This window comes from Acomys russatus, chromosome 19, assembly GCF_903995435.1.
Source record: "Acomys russatus chromosome 19, mAcoRus1.1, whole genome shotgun sequence".
Lineage (NCBI taxonomy): Eukaryota > Metazoa > Chordata > Mammalia > Rodentia > Muridae > Acomys > Acomys russatus.
Window position 1 is genome coordinate 14237761 of NC_067155.1, and position 20479 is coordinate 14258239.

The following is a 20479-nucleotide window of genomic DNA, read 5'->3' on the forward strand; positions in this document are numbered from 1 at the left end:
GAAAAATAAAACAAAAATGAACAGGGTGGGGGGTGGGGTAGGATGGGGGATGGGGGGATGGGGGGGGGTTGCTGGTGGTGAGTATTTCCAGCTTTTGTGCGGTGAGTGCTTGGAGGTGCCCCTAGGGGAAACCGAGGGCTGTCACTGTAGGCAATTGCTGAGGAGCCTAGGAACACTGTAGGAAGGCTGGGTGAACCCCAAGGCCCCTAGAGGCCAAAGGAAACAATACTAGAGAGCAGAGGTCAGTAGAAGGCCTCAGGGGAGGGAGAGGAGGGCTGGGCTAGAGTGCTTGCCTAGTATGCCTGCCCCCACCCCCGAACCCCCATAACCCCAGCACCCCGGAAAGTGGCGTCTGGTGGATCCAAAGGTTCAGATCAGTGGTTATCCCTCAGCTACATGAGGGCAGCCTGGACTACACGAGACCTGGCCTCGGAACCACAGACACTGTGAGGCTGAGGTGAGGGATGAAATCCAGGCGGTTCAGGCAGGGGAGCAGCCCCGTGTGGAGAGCAAGAGGGTTACCCGCGAGGGTCATGGGCTGTGTACGGGCGGGTCATCCTCAGCTGTCTGGGGAGTCTGAGGCTAGACCAAGCTACATGAAACCCTATCTCCAAAAATGAATCAATGAATGAATAAAGTGTGGCAACAGCACCAAGGCGAGCAGTGTGGACCGTGGTCCAGGATAGTTAACGGAGACCATCAGGGAATAAGATCATAAAAAAAAAAAAACCAAAAAACAAAAAAGCCCCGCAGGGACAGCTGTTTGCAGCAAACCCAGTCTATTTTTTTTTTTTTTTTTTCAGAGCAGAGTTTCTCTGTGTTAACAGCCCCTGGCTGTCCTGGACTTGCTTTATTAACCAGGTTGGCCTGGAACTCAGAGAGATCTGCTGCCTCTGCCTCCCGAGTGTCGGGACTAAAGGTGTGCGCCGCCGCCACCTGGCGTGCTTTTCTATTTTTCTTGTTTGATCTCCCACTTCTCAACTGGGAAGTAAGTGAACCTCCAGGCTCTCACCCCCAACTCTCAGCTTCTCTTTGCTTCTGGGGTGGAAGGCAAGAACCCAGAGAAGCCAGCATTAGCCTGGTGTGATGGTGCACGCCCTTAATCCCAGTATCTGGAAGACCCAGAGGCAGGTGGATCTCTCTGAGTTGCAGGCCAGTCTGGCTTACAAAAAAGCCCAGGGTAGACCATGGAGGCTGAACATCCACAAGGCCTTCCGGAAGCTTGTACAGACAACAGGCAAGCGTGGGCCGATGGACACTGAGGCAGACAGCACTGGGGAACAGCATCAACAGTGGGCGTGAGGGAAAGCCACCTCCCCATTACACTCACAGCGCACGGAGAGGGTCACCGGCAGTAGGATCGGTTCTTCAAAGCTCTCATGTTCCACTTTGCACGTGACCTTGACGCCATCCGCTCGGCCCGTGGGTACCATGGAGTATCGGCTGATGATGGTGACAGTGCCAGACTGTGGCCCCGGCTCCTGAATGTCTTTGGCATCTCCACCCAGGGATGAGATCCAGGTAACTCGGGCAGGCGGACGTCCCCCCGTGGAGACACAGCGGGCGACGGGCACGGACTGGGGACCAATCGTGACCTCCTGAGCTTCGGCGTGGTTCTCAGGCTGGGCTGGGAATGGGACCGAAGGAGGCGCGTGACTCAAGACTTGTGGTCACTCCACAAACACCTGAACAGCAGCGGTGGCACACGGGGCCACACAGTCACGATCTGCTTCCCGGGTCGAGAGCCCAGTTCACCAGCCTAGTATGTGCACAGCTGTGGGCACGCCATCTTAACCATTTTCTCTAATGTCAGAGTAACGTAAGTCCCCACCCCACGGGACTGATGGCATGGATCAAAGAAGTTGACATACTCCTTCACACACACACACATGTATGTGTATATATATATATGCATGCATGTATGCATGTGTACACACACACACACACACACACACACACACACACACACACACACACACACAAGGGTATGGTGGGTGGTGCATGCCAGCACTAGGGAGGTGGAGACAGGAGAATCAGAAGTTTAAGGTCAGCCTTAGTCACACAACCTCCTGGAATACATGAGATTTTTGTCTCAAAAAACAAAACAGAACAACAACAAAGCTGCTAAAATTAATAAATAAAATCAAAAGCAGAGAGAGGGAAGGAGAGAGAGAGCGAGAGCACTCCATAGTCTGGAAGAAAATGCAAATTCTATAGCTGAGTCATATGGTTTGAACGTCTACCTTGAGCCAATTTAAGTGGTGGCGCATGCCTTTAATCCCAATGCTTGGGAGGCAGAGGCAGCTGGATCTGAGTTTGAGGCTAGCCTGGTTTCAAGGACAGCCAGGACTACACAGAAAAATATGTGCGCGCCTGCGCACACACACACACACACACACACACACACACAAAGAAGCCCTGCCTTAATTTTTTTAGTTTTTTTTTTCTTCAAGACAGGGTTTCTCTGTGTAGCCTTGGCTGTCTTAAACTGATTTGTAGACCAGGCTGGCCTTGAACTCACAGTGATCCTCCTGTGTGCTGGGATTAAAGGCCTGAGCCACCACACCTGGTTAGAAACCTTGTCTTAAAACAAACTTGGAATCTTCCAGTAAGGTCTGAGTGGGCTTGGTCAGTGTGGGAGCTCTTATCTAGGATCTGAGGCCGGGGGTTCCATCCCCCCCAGCACTAGGAGGGTAAAAACAAAGTGTCCTATTTCTTTTCCTGTGATCACCATTGTCCTGTGCTTCCAAAATGGGATTAAAAACAACAGGGATTCCTCAGCTGGCCATGGCTGCTGCCCTCTCACCTTATCCTGCTGGAAAACACGCCAAAGGCTCCAAGGGAGATGGCACACACTGTTCCCAGTGTCTCTTATCCACTATTGTCCCTGGAGCCAGGATTTGTGATTCTCCAGTGTCCTGGACCCGCTTCCTGAGCAGGTGGCCCCTGGGCTATCAGTCTTCTCCTTTCAGCCATCTGTCACCTCCTGACCACCAAAGGGGGACCCACCAGGCCATCCTGCCCAGCAGTGGCCACAGGGATGGTCCAGACCCTTCCCTTGGGAATCTCCTCTCACCTGTGGAGCCTGGCTAGGAGGCCCTGCCCTAGGTTGGGGGTTCTGTTCCCTCCAGACCTCATCCCCAGCTCAGGGCTAACTCCATCAAGGGGACTTTTCTGGACTCTGTGGCCCCCAACATCCCCAGCCTCTCCACAGAGGTAGAAGTTGCTGTACACACAGTGCTTGTAGCCTAATTGATGTCCTAAGTTTGCCTGCCCTCGCTCCCTTCACCCCACCTTTCTCACTCTTAGCATGCGGTCGGCTATTAAGCCACTCTCCACCCCACCCCCTTTTTTTACAGATTTATTATTATATATTCAGCGCTCTGCCTTGCATGTACACCTGCACCCCAGAAGAGGGCACCAGATCTCATTATAGATGGCTGTGAGCCACCATGTGGCTGCTGGGAATCGAACTTCGGACTCTTAGAAGAGCAGCCAGTGCTCTTAACCTCCGAGCCATCTCTCTAGGCCCCTCTATGTCTCTTGTTCAGCACAGCTTAGGCACACACCTGCTAGGAGCCTGTGCATGCGAGGTAGGCACTCACTACTGAGCGAAAACCTCAGTTTTCCTTTTCTTTATTAGAGTAGGGTCTGGCTCTCTAGCCCAGGCTGGCCTCAAACACGCTTGAGAGAAGAGACACATGCCTCCACTCCTGGCTTGAAGTCTTTTTTTTTTTTTTTTTTTTAAAGATAGTTTCTCTGTGTAGCCCTGGCTGTCCTGGAACTCGCTCTGTAGTACCAGGCTGGCCTTGAACTCACAGAGATCTGCCTGCTTCTGTCCCCTGAGTGTTGGGATTAAAGGTGTGCGCCACCACGCCCGGCTTGAAGTACGTCTTGACTACACTCTTGTCCAAGGTACTGCACAGGAGCAGAGAGAGGGTTTTACAAGGTTTGGGAGAAGGCCTTTGCAGTGTGTGTGTGTGTATTTTTGAGTCAGGATTTCATATAGCCCAGGCTGGCCTCAATTCACTATATACACCTGAAGATGACCTTCAACCTCTGATTATCCTATTTCTGCCTTTCAAGTGTTGGGATTGTAAGCATGTGCCATCACCATTCGTTTCATGTGGTGCCAGAGATCAAACCCAGGGGAAAACACTTTACCAACTAAGCCACATTTTTTTGTCTCTTTCTTTCTTTCTTTTTTTTTTTGTGTGTGTAGAAGGTTGAACCTAGAACACTGGACATGCTTACACTTGCTCTGTTACTGAGCCACGCCCTAGCCCCTCACTGGAGGATTCTAGGCAGGGGCTCTACCACTGAACCACACCCCCAGCCCCTCACTGGGGGATTCTAGGCAGGGGCTCTACCACTGAGCCACACCCCCAGCCCCTCACTGGGGGATTCTAGGCAGGGGCTCTACCACTGAGCCACGCCCCCAGCCCCTCACTGGGGGATTCTAGGCAGGGGCTCTACCACTGAGCCACACCCCCAGCCCCTCACTGGGGGATTCTAGGCAGGGGCTCTACCACTGAGCCACACCCCCAGCCCCTCACTGGGGGATTCTAGGCAGGGGCTCTACCACTGAGCCACACCCCAGCCCCTCACTGGGGGATTCTAGGCAGGGGCTACACCACTGAACCACGCCCCAGCACCTCACTGGGGGATTCTAGGCAGGGGCTCTACCACTGAGCCACACCCCCAACTCCTCACTGGGGGATTCTAGGAAAATCCTTGATAGAGCGTTATCCCTAGCCAGCCATTTTTTAAAAATTGTGAGACAGGGTCTCAAGTTCTCCAGGCTGGCCTTCAACTCACTCTGTCGCTTGCCTCAGCCTCTTGAGCAGCGGGGATGACAGGACTGCTCCCCGAGAACGGGCAAGAGATGTGCTCTGAGCTACGGCAGGAGCCCCCTTTTGGTGTCCATCTGTTCCAGAATGTACAGGGAGGCTTCTGTGGTGGTTTAAATAGGTGTGGCCCCCAAAGACTCATGTTTGAATGTCTGGCCCCTGGGGAGAGGCACTATTAGGAGGTGTGGCCCTGTTGGAGGAATTGCGTCACTGTGGAGGTGGGCTTTAACTTCATGCATATCTGTCCGTCTGTCCGTCTATTTATCTATCTGTAAGCTCTGCCCAGTGAGCATCTATCTATTTATCTGTCTGTCTGTCCATCTATCCATCCATCCATCCATCTATCCATCCATCCATCTATCTATCCGTCCATCCATCTATCTATCCGTCCATCCATCTATCTATCCGTCCATCCATCTATCTATCCATCCATCCATCTATCCCTCTGTCCGTCCGTCCATCTATCCATCCATCCACCCATCTATCTGTCCATCCATCTATCCATTCATCCATCCATCTATCCATCTATCTATCCATCCATCTATCTATCTATCTGTCCGTCCGTCTATCCATCCATCCATCCATCTATCCCTCTGTCCGTCCGTCCATCTATCCATCCATCCACCCATCTATCTGTCCATCCGTCTATCCATTCATCCATCCATCTATCCATCCATCCATCTATCTATCTGTCCGTCCGTCTATCCATCCATCCATCCATCTATCCATCTGTCTGTCTGTCTGTCTGTCCGTCCGTCCATCCATCCATCCATCCATCCATCCATGTATCTTCAAGCTCTGCCCGCTGTGGAGTCTAGTCCCCGACTGCTGCCTATGGATCAAGATGTAGAACTCCCAGCTCCTCCTCCAGCACCATGTCTGCCTGCACGCCGCCACGCTTCCCACGATGATGACGATAATGGACTAAAGTTCTCAAACTGTGAGCCAGCCCCAGTGAAATGGTTTCCTGTGTAAGGCTTTCCGTGATCATGGTGCCTCCTCAAGGCAACACAGCCATGACTGTGACAGCTTCCAACTCTCTAGAGCCGGAAAGGAAACAAGATTGGGGGGGCAGGGGGGCTAATGTGGTGTCTGAGGGCTGGATGATGTTCCTTGCAGGGGACTTCCCGGCTTCGGTGAGCAATCTCTGCCGCTGTGCCAACTGGCTGGACCAGTCAATTGCTGGGAGCCCTTCATAGTTTGTTTTCTGTGTACGGGTGTTGTGCCTGCATGTGTCTGGGCACCACATTTCTTCAGTATCCACAGAGGAGAGAAGAGGGCATCGGACATCCCCGAAGTGGATTTATAGATGGTTGTGAGCTGCCATGTGTGTGCTGGGTCCTGTGAAATAGACGCTGGAACTCTTTTTTTTTTTTTTTTTTTTTTTTTTTTAAATCACAACATGGTTTCACTGTGTAACCCAGGCTGTCCTGGACTCACTTTGTACACCAGACTGGCCTCAAACTCACAGAGATCCACCTGCCTCTGCCTCCCAAGTGCTGGGATGACAGGTGTGCGCCACCACGCCCGGCTCCTGTCATCTCTTCAGGCCCACGGGTGTCCTTTTCCTTTTCCTGGAAACCAGACACAGCAGTACAAAGCTGCCTAAAATTTCCTCTATTTTGTACTGCCTCGCCTGGAATCACGTCAGGCCAACAGTGTGCCTACAGCTCGCTACCTGCTCCCTTGAGCTTTTCCTGCCTCTCCAGTCCCCGACCCAGTCGCGTATTTTGGTTCGAACAAGCTGGCCAGAGCTCTCTGTGACACCAAGAGCATTACTTACCAAGTCACAGCTCCGTGCTGGCTCAGAATCTCCATGGAAGGGCTGGAGAGATGGCTCAGCGGTTAAGAGCACTGACTGCTCTTCCAGAGGTCCTGAGTTCAATTCCCAGCAACCACATGGTGGCTCACAACCATCTATCATGTAATGTAGGCCCTCTTCTGGACTGCAGGTGTACATTCAGGCAGAGTGCTGTGTACATAATAAATAAATAAATCTTCCCCAGGGGTCCCGCTCAAACTAAGGCACCAGCCAAAGACAATACAGGCAGTAAACTTTAAACCTCTACCCAGATCTAGCCAATGGACAGGACATTCTCCACAGCTGAGTGGAGAGTGGGGTATGACTTTCACACGAACTCTGGTGCCCCATATTTGACCATGTCCCCTGGAGGGGGAGACCTGGTGGCACTCAGAGGAAGGATAGCAGGTTAACAAGAAGAGACTTGATACCCTATGAGCATATACAGGGGGAGGAAATTCCCCTCAGGAACAGTCATAGAGGAGGGGAATAAGGGGAAAATGGAAGGGAGGGAGGACTGGGAGGATACAAAGGATGGGATAACCATTGAGATGTAACAAGAATAAATTAATAAAAAATTAAAAAAAAAAATAGAACCTCTATGGCTCTTGTTCTCAGGGCAAAAGCACAGTAGAGTGCAGTGGCCCATCCGGCTATAGTCCCAGCCCTGTGGCAACTGGGTTGCTTTGGATTTGAGGCCAGCCTGGGCCACATGTTGAGACCCTTAGTCGAGTTAAAAAAAAAAAAAAAGAATGGCTCATTGTCTGCTATAGCCTTGGCGGGCAGAGTAATCAGCTTATGCTCAGTAGAGGCTTAATAAGCATTTGTCAAAGCTAGGTGGGTGTGCTGGCACAGTCTTGCAATCCTAGCACTTGGGATATGGAGGCAGAAGGATTAGAGTTCAAGGCTAGCCTTGTATAAGCACTGAGTTCTAGGCGAGCCAGGGCTACATGAGCGCCTATCTAAGACAAAGGAAGGAAGGAAAAAACAAAAAACAAAAACCCAACAACAACAACAACAACAAACCCTGAAGCCAGGGATGTAGTTCCGTTGGTAGACTGCTTGCCTACTACACACAAAGTGCTGGGTCTGTCGCCAGGCCCAAACAAGCTGAGTGTGATGGCTCACATGTTTAATCCAAGCGCTCTGAGGTAGAGGCAGAAATGAAAGGATCAAAATTTCCAGCTCATTAGCCGGGTGTGGTGGTGCACGCCTTTAAATCCTAGCACTCGGGAGGCACAGATCGCTGTGAGTTCGAGGCCAGCCTGGTCTACAAAGCGAGTCTAGGACAGCCAAGGCTGTCTCAAAAAACAAAAAAAAAAAAAAAAAAAAGAGCGAAAGGAAGAAAATTCTAGCTTATCCCAGGTCACATGGATGGCTGAGGCTGGAACAGGAAAAGTGGCTCAGTCAGCAGGCACCCTGAGTTTGATACCCAAGACTCCTGTGGTTCTGATCTCAAATACTGAAGGATGGCCGGACACACACACACACACACACACACACACACACACACACACACACACACACACACTCATACCTAATTTTAAAAAAAGTCTGAGGCCTGCCAAATCGCCACGAATCTCCATCTCAACAAAATGAAAATACAAACAAGCTTCTACAAACACAAAAGGCACTTGCCAACACATTATGGACGGTCAAGCTGAAACAGCCAGGTAAGGGGTTCTCACACTATCCCCACGCCCCACCCTGACCCTACTCACCTCCTACTCACCTATGACTCTGAGCCAGGTCACCCCCCTGCGGGTCCCGTTGGGAAAGGTGGCAAACTCGCAGGTATAATTGCCCTCATCCTCCACCCTCAGTCCCCGGAAAGCCAGCGTGGCATCCCGCAGGTCCGCGTTTCTGTCTTGTCTCGCGCTCACAAACGACAGGCGGTCCTTGCTGAACTGAGAGTTGGGGAAATCCACGCCGAAGGATGGGTGGAAGGCGGCCACGACTGTGGCGTCCAGGCGCTGCCAGGTCACCTGAGAGACGCGCTCCGACGTGGGGGGGAGCAGGTGGCACGGTAACTCCACGGTGCCTCCCAGGCGCCCCCGAACCTCGGGAAGCACTCGTACCCGGACATCCTGGGCTCCTGGGGAGAAAGGAAAGAGGTTAGTTTCGTCCGGGAGGGGCCAAGCAAAAGGTTTCCAGGACAGCAAGGCCAACGCAGCGATGAGATACCTACTCAATTTACTTACGTTAGACAGGGACTCACTATGTAGCCCAGGCTGGCCTGGAACCAGCTACGTAGTCAACGCTGCCTTGTACTCGCAGAGATCCACCTGCCTCTGCCTCCCAGTGCTGGGATTAAAGTCGGGCGCTGGCACACCTAACCTCGGCTTTTTGTTTGTTTGTTTGTTTTGTTTTTATTTTTTGAAGTATTTATTTTTAGTTTATGTAATGGGCCTGCATGTATGTCTGCGCACCCTATGTATGCAATGCCAGTAGAGGCCAGAAGGGGGTGTCAGAGTCCCCGAAACAGGAGGTACAAGTAGTCCTAAGCCTCTTTGTGGAAGGTGGGGACCAAACTTAGATCCTCAGGAAGAACAGGCCACCTGTCTCAGCTTCCCACCTTATCTGAGTCGCTGGTTGGCCTCCTTGGTCCAGCTAGGCTGGCCAGCAAATCCTAGGGATGCCGGGGTCTCAGGCTCCTCAGTGCTGGGATTCCCGATGTATATGTGTTTGCATCTAGCTTTTCACATGGCCACTGGCGATCAGGGATCAAACTCCGGTCCTCAAAGTGACATAGAAAGTATTGGCCCATGGATTCATCTCCCCAACTCTGTTCTCTGCCTATTTTTACGGTGCTGGCGTTTTTTTTTTTTTTTTTTTTTTTTTTTTTTTTTTTTTTTTAATGGTTTTTTTGAGACAGGGTTTCTCTGTGTAGCCTTGACTGTCCTGGACTCACTTTGTAGACCAGGCTGGCCTCGAACTCACAGCGATCCGCCTGCCTCTGCCTCCCGAGTGCTGGGATCAAAGGCGTGCGCCACCACGCCCGGCTGCTGTCGTTTTTTTTGACTCAGGGCAAATACCCCACTAGCTAGGTGTTTGCTGAGCCTAGTAACTCAGAGCGTGTTACTCTCTGAGTTACGTTCCTTTCTCCTGGAGGGTTTCGTACAAGTATACAATGGAGCTGTTAACTGTCACCTGCTTTGCCTTCTTGTGCCCCTAATGGCTCCTGTTGCGCCCCTTTCTTTCTTTTTTAAAAATTAATTAATTTGCTGGGCGGTGGTGGCACTGGCCTTTAATCCCAGCGCTTGGGAGGCAGAGGCAGGGGTTTGAGGCCAGCCTGGTCTACAAAGCAAGCCAAGGCTACACAGATAAACCCTATCTGGAAAAACAAAAACAAACAAACAAAAAAAAACCACCACTAGAAGACTCCCCCCTCCCTCAGCAACCATTAACTGCCAATATCTCCTGAGGAGGCTGGGATCTTATGAGCTCCTTCTTCCTATTTTCCCACTTTATTTATTTTTGTCCTTTTGCAAATAGGCTTTCTCTACACAGCCCTGGCTGGTCTAGAACACATTATGTGGATCAGGCTGGCCTTGAACTCCCAGAGATCCTCTTGCCTTCTGGAAATGCTGCGATTATAAAGGCATGCACCACTGTGCCTGGCTGTATTTTCACTTAAACTTTTTTTTTTTTTTTAATTATTTGATGTGGGGGCTGGAGAGATGTCTCAGACGTTAAGAGCACTTGCTGTTCTTCCAAAAGTTCTGAGTTCAATTCCCAGCAACCACATGGAGGCTCACAACCACCTCTAATGAGATCCAATGCCCCCTTTTGGCCTGCAGTTGATACATGCAAGAGAATGTCGTATACATAATAAATAAATAAATCTTTTTAAAAATTTATTTGCTGTGGGGGGCTGGAGAGATGCCTCAGTGGTTAAGAGCACTGCCTGCTCTTCCAAAGGACCCGGGTTCAATTCCCAGCAACCACATGGCAGCTAACAACTGTCTGTAACTCCGAGATCTGACGCCCCTACACCAAAGCACATAAATTCAAAATTAAATAAAGTATTTAAAAAAAATTATTTGATGTGTATGGGTGTTTTACCTATATGTATGTCTGTGCACCACAGGTGTGCCTGGTGCCCACAGAGGCCAGAAGAGGGCATTAGATCCCTGGGACAGGAGTTACACACAACGGTGTTGCCGTGTGCGTGCTGAGAATGGAACCCTCTGGAAGAGCTGCCAAAGCTCTTAACCACCAAACCAACTCTCCAGCCACCAATTCTTCACTTAAAAACAAACAAACAAACAAACCATTTATTTATTTGGTTGGTTTTTTTTTTTCGAGTCAGAGTTTCTCTGTGTAGTCTTGGCTCTCCATGAACTCGCTCTGTAGACCAGGCTGGCCTCGAACTCAGAGATCCACCTGGCCTCTGCCTCCCGAGTGCTGGGATTACAGGTGTGCGCCACCACCACCCGCCTTATTTTATTTTATAACTTATGTGTGTGCGTCAGCATCTGTGTATGGCAGGTACCTGTGGAGGCCAGGCAAAGGCATCAAGAGTCCTTTGCCTCAGAGCTGCAGGCAGTTGTATTGGAAACAGAACAAGTTCTCTCTAAGAGTAGCAAGTGCTCTATTTGTTTTTTTTTTTTTAAGCAAGTGCTCTTAACTGTTGAGCCACCTTGCCAGCCCGTCTCCCTACTTTGAACAACCATAGAAACAAGACAGCCTGTGTCTCCAGCTTTGGGAGGAAGCACTCCTTGATGACCCAGGGCACAATAATATGTGGCTTTACATCTCTGTGCCTCAGTTTCCCAACTGCATAATGAGGGCATAATGACAGTGTCGCACCCTCCAGGGGTGTTATGAGGACCAAGGAATGCTTGAAGAGCACTCAGCATAAGGTCCACAGGAAACTTGAACTAGGTAAACAAGAAAAGAGGCCGGATAATTACAAGTGGCCATTGACAGCGAGCCCCGAGGTCAGGGACTCAACAACACAGCATATAACCTGTCGCCCATGAGCAACTGCTCACAACCATCTGGAGAGAGAGAGGGAGCGAGCTCGTCAGAGCTACCTGCTTCGTGTACAGGGGGAAACAGGTACCATCCCGGCCTCCTCACACACAAGACGCCAGGGAAGCTGGGGTGTGGTAGCCATAGCCTTACTCTCACCACACAGAAGGCAGAGGCAGGTGGTCTCTGGGAGTTTGACGGCTAGACTGGGCTACATAGTGAGTTCCAGGCAAACCAAGGAGACATAGCCACACCCTGCCTCAAAAAAAAATTTTTTTTACAGAAATAAAATAAAATGAAATAAAATAGGGGCTGGAGAGATGGCTCAGATATTAAGAACACCCGTTCTTACAGAGGACCTGCGTTGTGTTCCTAGAACCCAAGTGGTGGCTCACAACCAACCTGAACTCCATCTAGCTCTTCCTAGGACACTGCGCGCCTGTGGCCCACAGACAATCAGTGTAGACAAAACACTGATTTACTCTTAAATGTCTTTAAGAAAGAAGAACTTGGTGGCCCTGATGTGGGACTGTGACAGTGCACAATACTGCAGACAGACAGTGCTAGGGAGGATGGGTGAGTGGCCACCACTGAAGGCTTAAGAGAGTCACACCGCCTCCAAGTATGCCTCACTGCTCAAACCCGGCAGAACACCTAGACCAAAAGGGCTGCATCCTTTGCTGCTGAGTAGAACCATGAGGGCTGGGAAGACGACAACTCAACAGCAGAGCCCCTGCCTAGAATCCCCCAGTGAGGGGCTGGGGGCGTGGCTCAGTGGTAGAACCCCTGCCTAGAATCCCCCAGTGAGGGGCTGGGGTCGTGGTTCAGTGGTAGAGCCCCTGCCTAGGATCTCCCAGTGAGATGCTGGGGGCGTGGCTCAGTGGTGGAGCCCCTGCCTAGAATCCCCCAGTGAGGGGCTGGGGGCGCAGCTCAGTGGTAGAGCCCCTGCCTAGAATCCCCCAGTGAGGGACTGGGGGCGTGGCTCAGTGGGAGAGCACCCGTAGAACATATGGAAAGTTCTGGGTTCCTGCCCTACCAAGGAGGAGCATCAGGAGAAGTACTTTTTAAAAGGATTGCAACACCGATAGATGTGAGCTTCCTGCTGGCCACGGCTTCCGGCCTGGGTGACCTTTTCAAGCCCAAGTTCTTCCATGTGTGAAATGGAGACATTTAAGCCACCCTGCCGGGTCCCCTGGTACAATTCCAGTAAAAGATCTGACACTCTCTGCAGGCCAGGTCACAGGGTCAGTGCTTGTCCCCACAGGCCACATCTGGCCTGAGTTCGCTTCTGCCCAGGCAGAGGTTTTACTTTGTTTGTGTAGATAGGGTCTCAATGTTTAGCTCCAGTTGGCCTTGAATTCAGATCAATCCTCCTGCCTCACCGCCCTGAGTGCTGGAATTACACCTCCTAGTAAATGTGAATTAGAGCGCCGACCCCCTCCCTCCCCGCCGGAAGTACATCAAAGAGGACAACACAAGCATTTTGGGGAGGGGCTGGTGGGATGGCTCCGTGGGTAAAGGTGATTGCTGCCAAGACTGAGAACCCGAGTTCGACCCCCTGTGATCTACATAGTGCATCGAGAGGACAGGCTCCTGAAAGTTGTTCTCTGACCTCCACACTTGTGTTGTGACACGCGCATGCACACAGAACAAGAGGCAGGCTGGAGAGATGGCTCAGTGGTTAAGAGCCTTTAATCCCAGAACTCGGGAGGCCAGAGGCAGGCGGATCACTGAGTTCGAGGCCAGCCTGCTCTACAAAGTGAGTCCAGGACAGCCAAGGCTACACAGAGAGACCCTGTCTCAAACAAAAACAAAAACAAAACAAAAAAGCACTGCCTGTTCTTTCAGAGGTCCTGAGTTCAATTCCCAGCAACCACATGGTGGCTCACAACCATCCATAATGCAATCTGATACGCTCTTCTGCAGATAAAGTACTCATGTGCAATAAAAAAAAAAAAAAAAAAAAAAAGAACAAGAGGCGCCAGTGATCCAGGCTTAGTGGCCTTCAGCTGTCATCCCAGCACTAAGTAGGCAGAGGCATGTAGACTTTAAATGTGAGCTCCAGGTAGCTCCGGGTTAACCTGTGTTACCCAGGGAGGCCCTGTCTCAAATCAATAGAAGAAAAATCGCACAAATGACAAAAATCTCACAGCCCAAGACCTCCAGACTAAGTTTCTAATTCTATATAAAAGAACAGCATGTTCAGACCCCTGTGGGACGAACTTTTTTTTTAAAGACATTTATTTATCACGTACACAGTATTCTGCCTGCATGTACATCTGCGGCCAGAGGGGGCACTACATCTCAATTTCGACGGTTGTGAGCCACCTTGTGGTTGCTGGGAATTGAACTCAGGACCTCTGGAAGAACAGACAGTGCTCTTAACCTCTGAGCCATCTCTCCAGCTGCCTGTTTATTTATTTGCCGGCAGGGTGTGGGTGTGCCAATGCTTAGGTGTGTGTTTGTTGGGGGGGGGGTCTTTGCTCTCCCTTTCTACCATGGGGATCTCAGAGATAAAACTCAGGCCCTCAAATTTGGCAGCGCGCACCTTCATCTGTCTCCCTGGCCCGTGATATTTGGTTTTCGAGATGGAGTCTGGCTACATACACAGTCTCAGCTATCCTGGAACTCAGCATACTGGGGTCACATGCTTGTATCAGCACCCTCCTCACCCCAAGTAGTCCTTTGCTTGTTTTGTGAGACAAGGTTTCTCTGTGTAGCCCTTGGCTGTCCTAGAACTCGCTTTGTAGCCCAGGCTGTCCTCGAACTCACAGTGATCCACATGCCTCTGTCTCTCTTAACCCTGAGTGCTGGGATTATAAGCGTGCGCCACCATGCCCGGCTCAATAGTCCATTTTTCTTTTTTAGTTTTTTGTTTTTTGTTTTGTTTGTTTGTTTGTTTGTTTTGAGACAGGGTTTCTCCGTGTAGCCTTGGCTGTCCTGGACTTCCTTTGTAGACCAAGTTGGCCTCGAACTCACAGTGATCCACATGCCTCTCCCTCCTGAGCGCTGGGATTAAAGGCGTGCGCCACCACCACTGGGCTGTTCAGTAGCCCATTTTTTAAGGGCCTTCTGAAACCTCAGTAGAAGGTCAGGATGGAAGCCTGATCCATCCTCTCCCATCTTCATAGGCTCCATCTTTAACATTTATCTCCTGAGGGTCCCCACTCTGGCTTACCTCACCCAACTCTGAGCTCGGGTCGCCTCCAAGGTATCTACCTCCAAAGCTTTGTCTCCCCACACGGACAGAGAGAGACTATGGTAGCTGCTGTCCTCCGTCTCTGCTTGGAGCCCTCAGTTGTCCCCTCCTCACTCAGAACTCTCCGTACTCGTGCCCCTCCCCCTCTCCCCATCCCCCCTCAGGCCTTCTGGCTCAGAGAAGGCCAGCCTCAGGGCCTTTGCATTCTCTGTTTTTCTCTCCCAGGTGAGCATGGCTTCCTCCTTATCTCCCTTTAGTGACACAGGAGCTGATCACCATACTGATAACAAGCCCCTGTTTTGGGTTTGGGTTTCAAGACAGGGTCTCTCTGTGTAGCCTTGGCTGTCCTAGACTCACTCCGTAGACCAGGCTGGCCTCGAACTCACAGCGACCCACCTGCCTCTGCCTCCCGAGTGCTGCGATCACAGGAGCAAGCCACCAAGCCCGGCTGGATAACAAGGAGTCTTAACTTCCTCCTTTCAACATAGAACCGAGCACCCATCTCCCCAGCAGGGACCTCTGTTTCATCCATCACTGTATCCAAGAGCCTAGAACAGGCTGGTGCTCTGAAGATGCTCTGTGACTGTGCTGAGTAAATGAATGAATGAATGAATGCGCGAGTGAGTGAGTGAGTGAGTGAGTGAGTGATGGACAGTCAAAAAGCATGGAAGAGGCACACACCCAAGGGGGCGGGGGAGGCTCTCTGGATCAGGCCAGCGGCTAGATGGATGGAGATCAGCGGTTCTCAACCTGTGGGTCCCGGTCACTGAAAAACACCAGTTTCCAACGGTCTTAGGAACCGACACAGCGCTCAGTAGCAAGACTACAGTTATGAAGTAAAGTAGCACCAAGCATCAGCTTACGCTTGGCGGCTCCTAAGAGCAACGAAAGCAGGTTGAGAAGCGCTCGCTGATCTACACGGAAGCTTTTTCTCACAACTGGTAATGGGAGCGAAAGAGAGACTGGTGGGGACTTGGGAGTCTGTGACCTTGCAGGGACACTGCCAACGCACGCCATACCCCATACATGGTGGCCAGCAAAGAGCCCATGGGAACGCTCGCTTGCTTCCCTCTGCCTGCCTCAGCAGGGCTGACTGGTGACAGTTCTACAGAGGTGTCAGCTGGGTCTTCAAACACACTTCCTCTCCCCAAGGACAGGGAGAGCAGGCTTCCTGGACGCTGAGTAGGAACTGCCTCTGGCGTAAGGAAAGCCTCCAGGCGGGGAGCAAAGACACAGGGGAGGGTTGGTCCTGGGGTCTATTAGTCTGAAGGAGGAGGGCTGGCTCAGAAGGAAGAAAGTTGGGGGTCAGAGTGTGAAACCCTGGGTCTGGGGAAGAAAGCTTGAGTGATGGACCCCGTTGGCCTCTTAGATTTCCTGCCTGCCTGGCTCCTCCCATCTCAGCTGGCCCCTGCACACCTATAAAATATGCAGTGTCCCACCCCCTCACCGTGCCAGGGTGGGGCAGGGCTGGAGCAAAGCCTTCAAGGCCAGCGTGCCTCGAGCGCTGGCATCAGCTGCTGCCTCAGCCACCTGGTTAATTAATTAATTACATTAATCATAGTTTCTCACCCCCCACAGAGGACATCCGGAGCCCGTCGGAGGGCTGAGAACGCAGCCAACTGCAGCCGGGTGCACAGCCAGGGCTGTGTCTGGATTTCTAGGTGGGCGTCAGTTTTAACACTCGAGAGCTACTCGAGGAGGCTCTTTTGGCCCCTTGGATGAGACGCCTTTTTTCCTACAGGGGCGCAGCTCCCAGAGAGCTTCCGTTGTGGAAGGTGAAGCTCTCGAAGGCTCTGCCGAGAGAGTGGACACCTCAGTGTGTATCCTGGTCCCAGGAGACTCTGGCCTCTGCCTGTATACAGGTCCTATTTCTAGGGTCTGTTTTTTTGTCTCCCTGACCTTTCGCCTCTCATTCCCCAGAGTCCTAGGCTCCTGCCTAATTCTCTCTAGAAAAAAAAAATATATATATATATATATATTTTTTTTTTCCTCTAGAAAAAAAATATTTTTCTCTAGAAAAAAAATAAATAAATAATAAATAATATATATATATATATATATATATATATATTATATATATATATAATATTATATATATATATATAGCCTTGACTGTCCTGGAACTCTAATCAGACCAGGCTGGCTTCGAACTCAGAGACCTGACTTCCTCTACATCCCGAGTTGCTGGAATTAAAGGTCTTATGTAGTCCAGGCTGGCCTGAATGTAATCAAGGGAGCCAAATATGACCCTGAACCTCTGAAGCTCTGGTCTCTACCCTCCATTTGCAGGATTGCACACGGCCACTGGTGATTTCTAGGGTGTAAGGGATCGAACGCCAGGCTTCATGCACGCCACGCCCCCAGTTTGCTTGAGCCCCTCTTTTTTTTCCCCCCCCTGAGAGAAGGGCTCAGTTAGCCCTGGCTGACCTCGATCTCACTATGTAGCCGTGGAATCCTGAACTTACGCTTGGACTCCAGTCATGGGCACCACGCCGGCTTTAGGAGGTGCAGAGGACGGAACCCAGGGCTTCACGCATGCTCCGTGAGCACTTTCTTTGGCTGGTCCTGGGCCACGGGGTTCTGAGGCTTCAGCCTACCCGGGGGCTCGCGCTGAGATTCCAGGCCGGCCTCCACCACTGTTTTTCTTGAGACAAGGTCTTCCTATGTAGTTCAGCCTGCCCTTGAACTCCCTGCAATCCTCCTGCCTCAGCTTTCTTGGAGTGCTGGAGTTACAGGTATGTGGTCGTTGCTGCTCGTGACCCTGGGGTCTCCGTAGCCCTGTGTGTCCAGCACCCACACCTTTCCACAGCTCCTGACACGCTTTCTCACTGCCCGGGCCATCTCTCCGGGTCCCTTTCCTCCTCCCCCACCTCCTGCTCCGGGTTTTCAGCAGTGCTAGGGCATTAAAAATGTAACAGCATCCCAGGCGGGGGCAGGGGAGCTGCCCTTTTTGCAAGACTCCCTGTCCCTTCTGTGTCTTTAACTCCCTGTGGCCCCTGCATGTTGGCTGGCCTTGAGACTGGTCCGTGCTCTGACCTCTCTGGGTCACAGGATCTCCACAGTCCCTTCGCTAGGGTCTTTTAGTCTTCTCTCTCCTGTCACCAAACCTCTCTGCCCTTCCGGGTGTCCGCTCCCGACCCCCCTCCGCCGCCTACACCCTCGCCCCTCTCCAGTATCTTTCAGCCCTCCCTCGCAATCTTCCTTTACTCTTTGCGCATGACTCCATCCTTAGGATCTGATTCGCGGTCCCCTCCCTCTCTTGGCTCCTGTCCCTATCCCTGCTCTCTATCCTGTCCCTGCCTCCCCCCCCCCCATTTCTCCTCTGCTCACTCCCCATTCCCTAACGAGAAGAGACAGCCAGGCCGGCAGTCCCCTCTCCTCCCCTCCCCCACCGATGTGCGGGGCTGCCTAGATGACAGGGGTGAGCAGAGAGAGGTGGGGAGGAGCCGGGGAGGGAGGATCAGGCTCAGGCAGAAGGTCCAGGTGATGCAAAACCCGTTCCCCCCAGGAGGCCAGAAGTGGGGAGGCTGACCAGCTAGAGTCTGGGGACAGAGATGGAGGGAAAGCAAGGGCAAGATGGAGAGAAGAAGAAGACAAACAGAGAGAGAGAGAGAGAGCCAGTGGAAGGGAGCCGGAGGTGGGAAGAGAGAGAAAGGGGAGGGGAGAGAGATGAAAGAGTGAGTGAGGCTGCGAGTTCGAGGCCAGCCTGGTCTACAAAGTGAGTCTAGGACAGCCAAGATAATACAGAGAAACCCTGTCTCGAAAAAGAGAGCGAGAGAGAGAGAGAGAGAGAGAGAGAGAGAGAGAGAGAGAGAGAGAAGAGAAGAGAAGAGAAGAGGAGAGGAGAGGAGAGGAGGAGTGAGTGAAAAAAAGGAGAGCCAGGCATGGTGGCGCACGCCTTTAATCCCAGCACTTGGGAGGCAGAGGCAGGCAGATCGCTGTGAGTTCAAGACCAGCCTGCTCTACAGAGTGAGTCCAGGAGAGCCAAGGCTACACAGATAGATCCTGTCCCAAGAAAAGAAAAAAAAAAAAAAAAAAAAAAAAAAAAAAAGAGAGAGAAGAAAAGAGGATGTAATCAGAAGAAAAGTGAGAGAGAGAGAGAGAGAGAATGAGGAAGTGGAGATAGAAGCAGGGTGGGTTAGGAAGAGCCCAGGTCCCCTCTCCAGCTTTCTCTTGGTATGCCCAACACCTGGGAATCCCCCCCGGGGGGGGGGGGAGCAGCAGAAAAGTGACAGTCACTGTAGCTCTAGGACACAGGGAGCCTGCTGGCTTTCAAAGGCCTCCAAGGGACACAGAATGGACTTTGGGAAAGAGCATGCCCTTTCCTGTTTCCTCTTCAGCAGGCTGGGAAGAGGAACACAGTTTGCTTTGGGGTTCTGTGGAATCACTCTGTGCGAAGGTCTCTCACACACAAACCAGCGCTTGGCTTGGATGGTAGGATGGAGTCTGAGAACGGACCCAAGAGTGGTTCTGATCTCATCTAGCGCTGAGGCAGAGACAAGAGGCAGGGAGCTGGGAGGTCAAGGCTGATGACCTCTGAAGTAGGCATCGAAAAGAAAAAAATGAGGCATTCTTTTCTGACCCCCTTTCTGGGCAAACTAGGGTGGTGGTGTGGTGGGGGACTCTCTTGGCCTCACATTCCATAGTGTCACCTGCTAGAGGCTGGGTGAGGTCAGCACACCTGTCCCCTCCCTACCAGCGGGCCCCTGGGGCCTCTCCCCTCCATGAAAGAGGGGTAGAAAGGACAGCGTGCCTTAAGAGAGCAGACTCCTCCTATTTACCTCTCCAAGTGCTTGGAGGACAAAGGCGTGACCAAAGGAAAGATAAGGTCCCCCGAAACCGGGAGTCGGACTCCTGAGTGCTCCAGCCCCGCCCCGCCCCTCCCAAACTAGGTGAAAGCGATACCGGAAAACTTCCCTGGGGACGACGCCACTAAGCGCTCACAGGGAAAGGGGGAAGGGAAAGAGAGCGAACTCCAAACCTCCGCTCCAACGTTTCTACCTGGTTCGCAAGCGACTGAGTCCCCAATTTCAGGCAGAGCTTTTAGCTTTTGGTTATTATTTGGGGGCCAAAGGTCAAGAGTCCCCCTCGTCATTAAATTCCATTGCCCATAGTGAAACCCGAAGCTGCCAAAATAGTGCGGTTGGCCCCCAACTGCACTTGGACCCCAGCGAATAGAGCTCTTTGCCCACAGTTAAACCCAAGACCTACAAGTTTGAACCCCTTTCACCCCAATTCTATCCAGACCTCGGTTAAGATAGCCTCCTGAGATCCTGGAGGCAGAACCCCTTGGCTCTTAATCTTTCCAGAACCCAGCGGACAATGCTTCTAAAGTCCCCGAGGCCTGAGGCTTGCACTCCAGACTCACCCTTCCCCCCGCAGGGTGCCCCCCAACTCTCATCATTGGCCTGCCAAGGGCCCCCTTAGGCCGAGCTCCTCACCCCTCGTCTAGGGAACCTCGACCGTGGGTCCCCTCGCGCCCAATTCTCCCCGGGCCTCAGACGCCCAACCCAACAAGGAAAGGGGGGGGGGAGGAGGGCGGCAGACGGTCCCTCCTCACCATCACGACCCTCTAGCTAGTGTGAGTGTGGGGGGAACATTCTCCACATTCCTGAGGAGGGGGAAGCAGAGACGGAAATCCAGATTCCGGAT

The 20479-nt window shown here is 51.9% G+C and overlaps 1 protein-coding gene across 2 annotated transcripts in view; it reads right to left on the reverse strand.

The window, feature by feature from the left end:
- Nectin2 (nectin cell adhesion molecule 2) overlaps positions 1 to 20479 on the reverse strand; it is a 40883-nt gene that overhangs the window by 19791 nt on the left and 613 nt on the right. For both annotated transcript variants that reach the window (XM_051162548.1, XM_051162549.1), the window contains exons 2-3: positions 8384 to 8746; positions 1331 to 1627 (exon numbers count right to left, since the gene is read on the reverse strand). In XM_051162548.1, coding sequence (XP_051018505.1) covers positions 1331 to 1627; positions 8384 to 8746 — 660 coding nt within the window. The remainder of the gene's footprint in view (positions 1 to 1330; positions 1628 to 8383; positions 8747 to 20479) is intronic.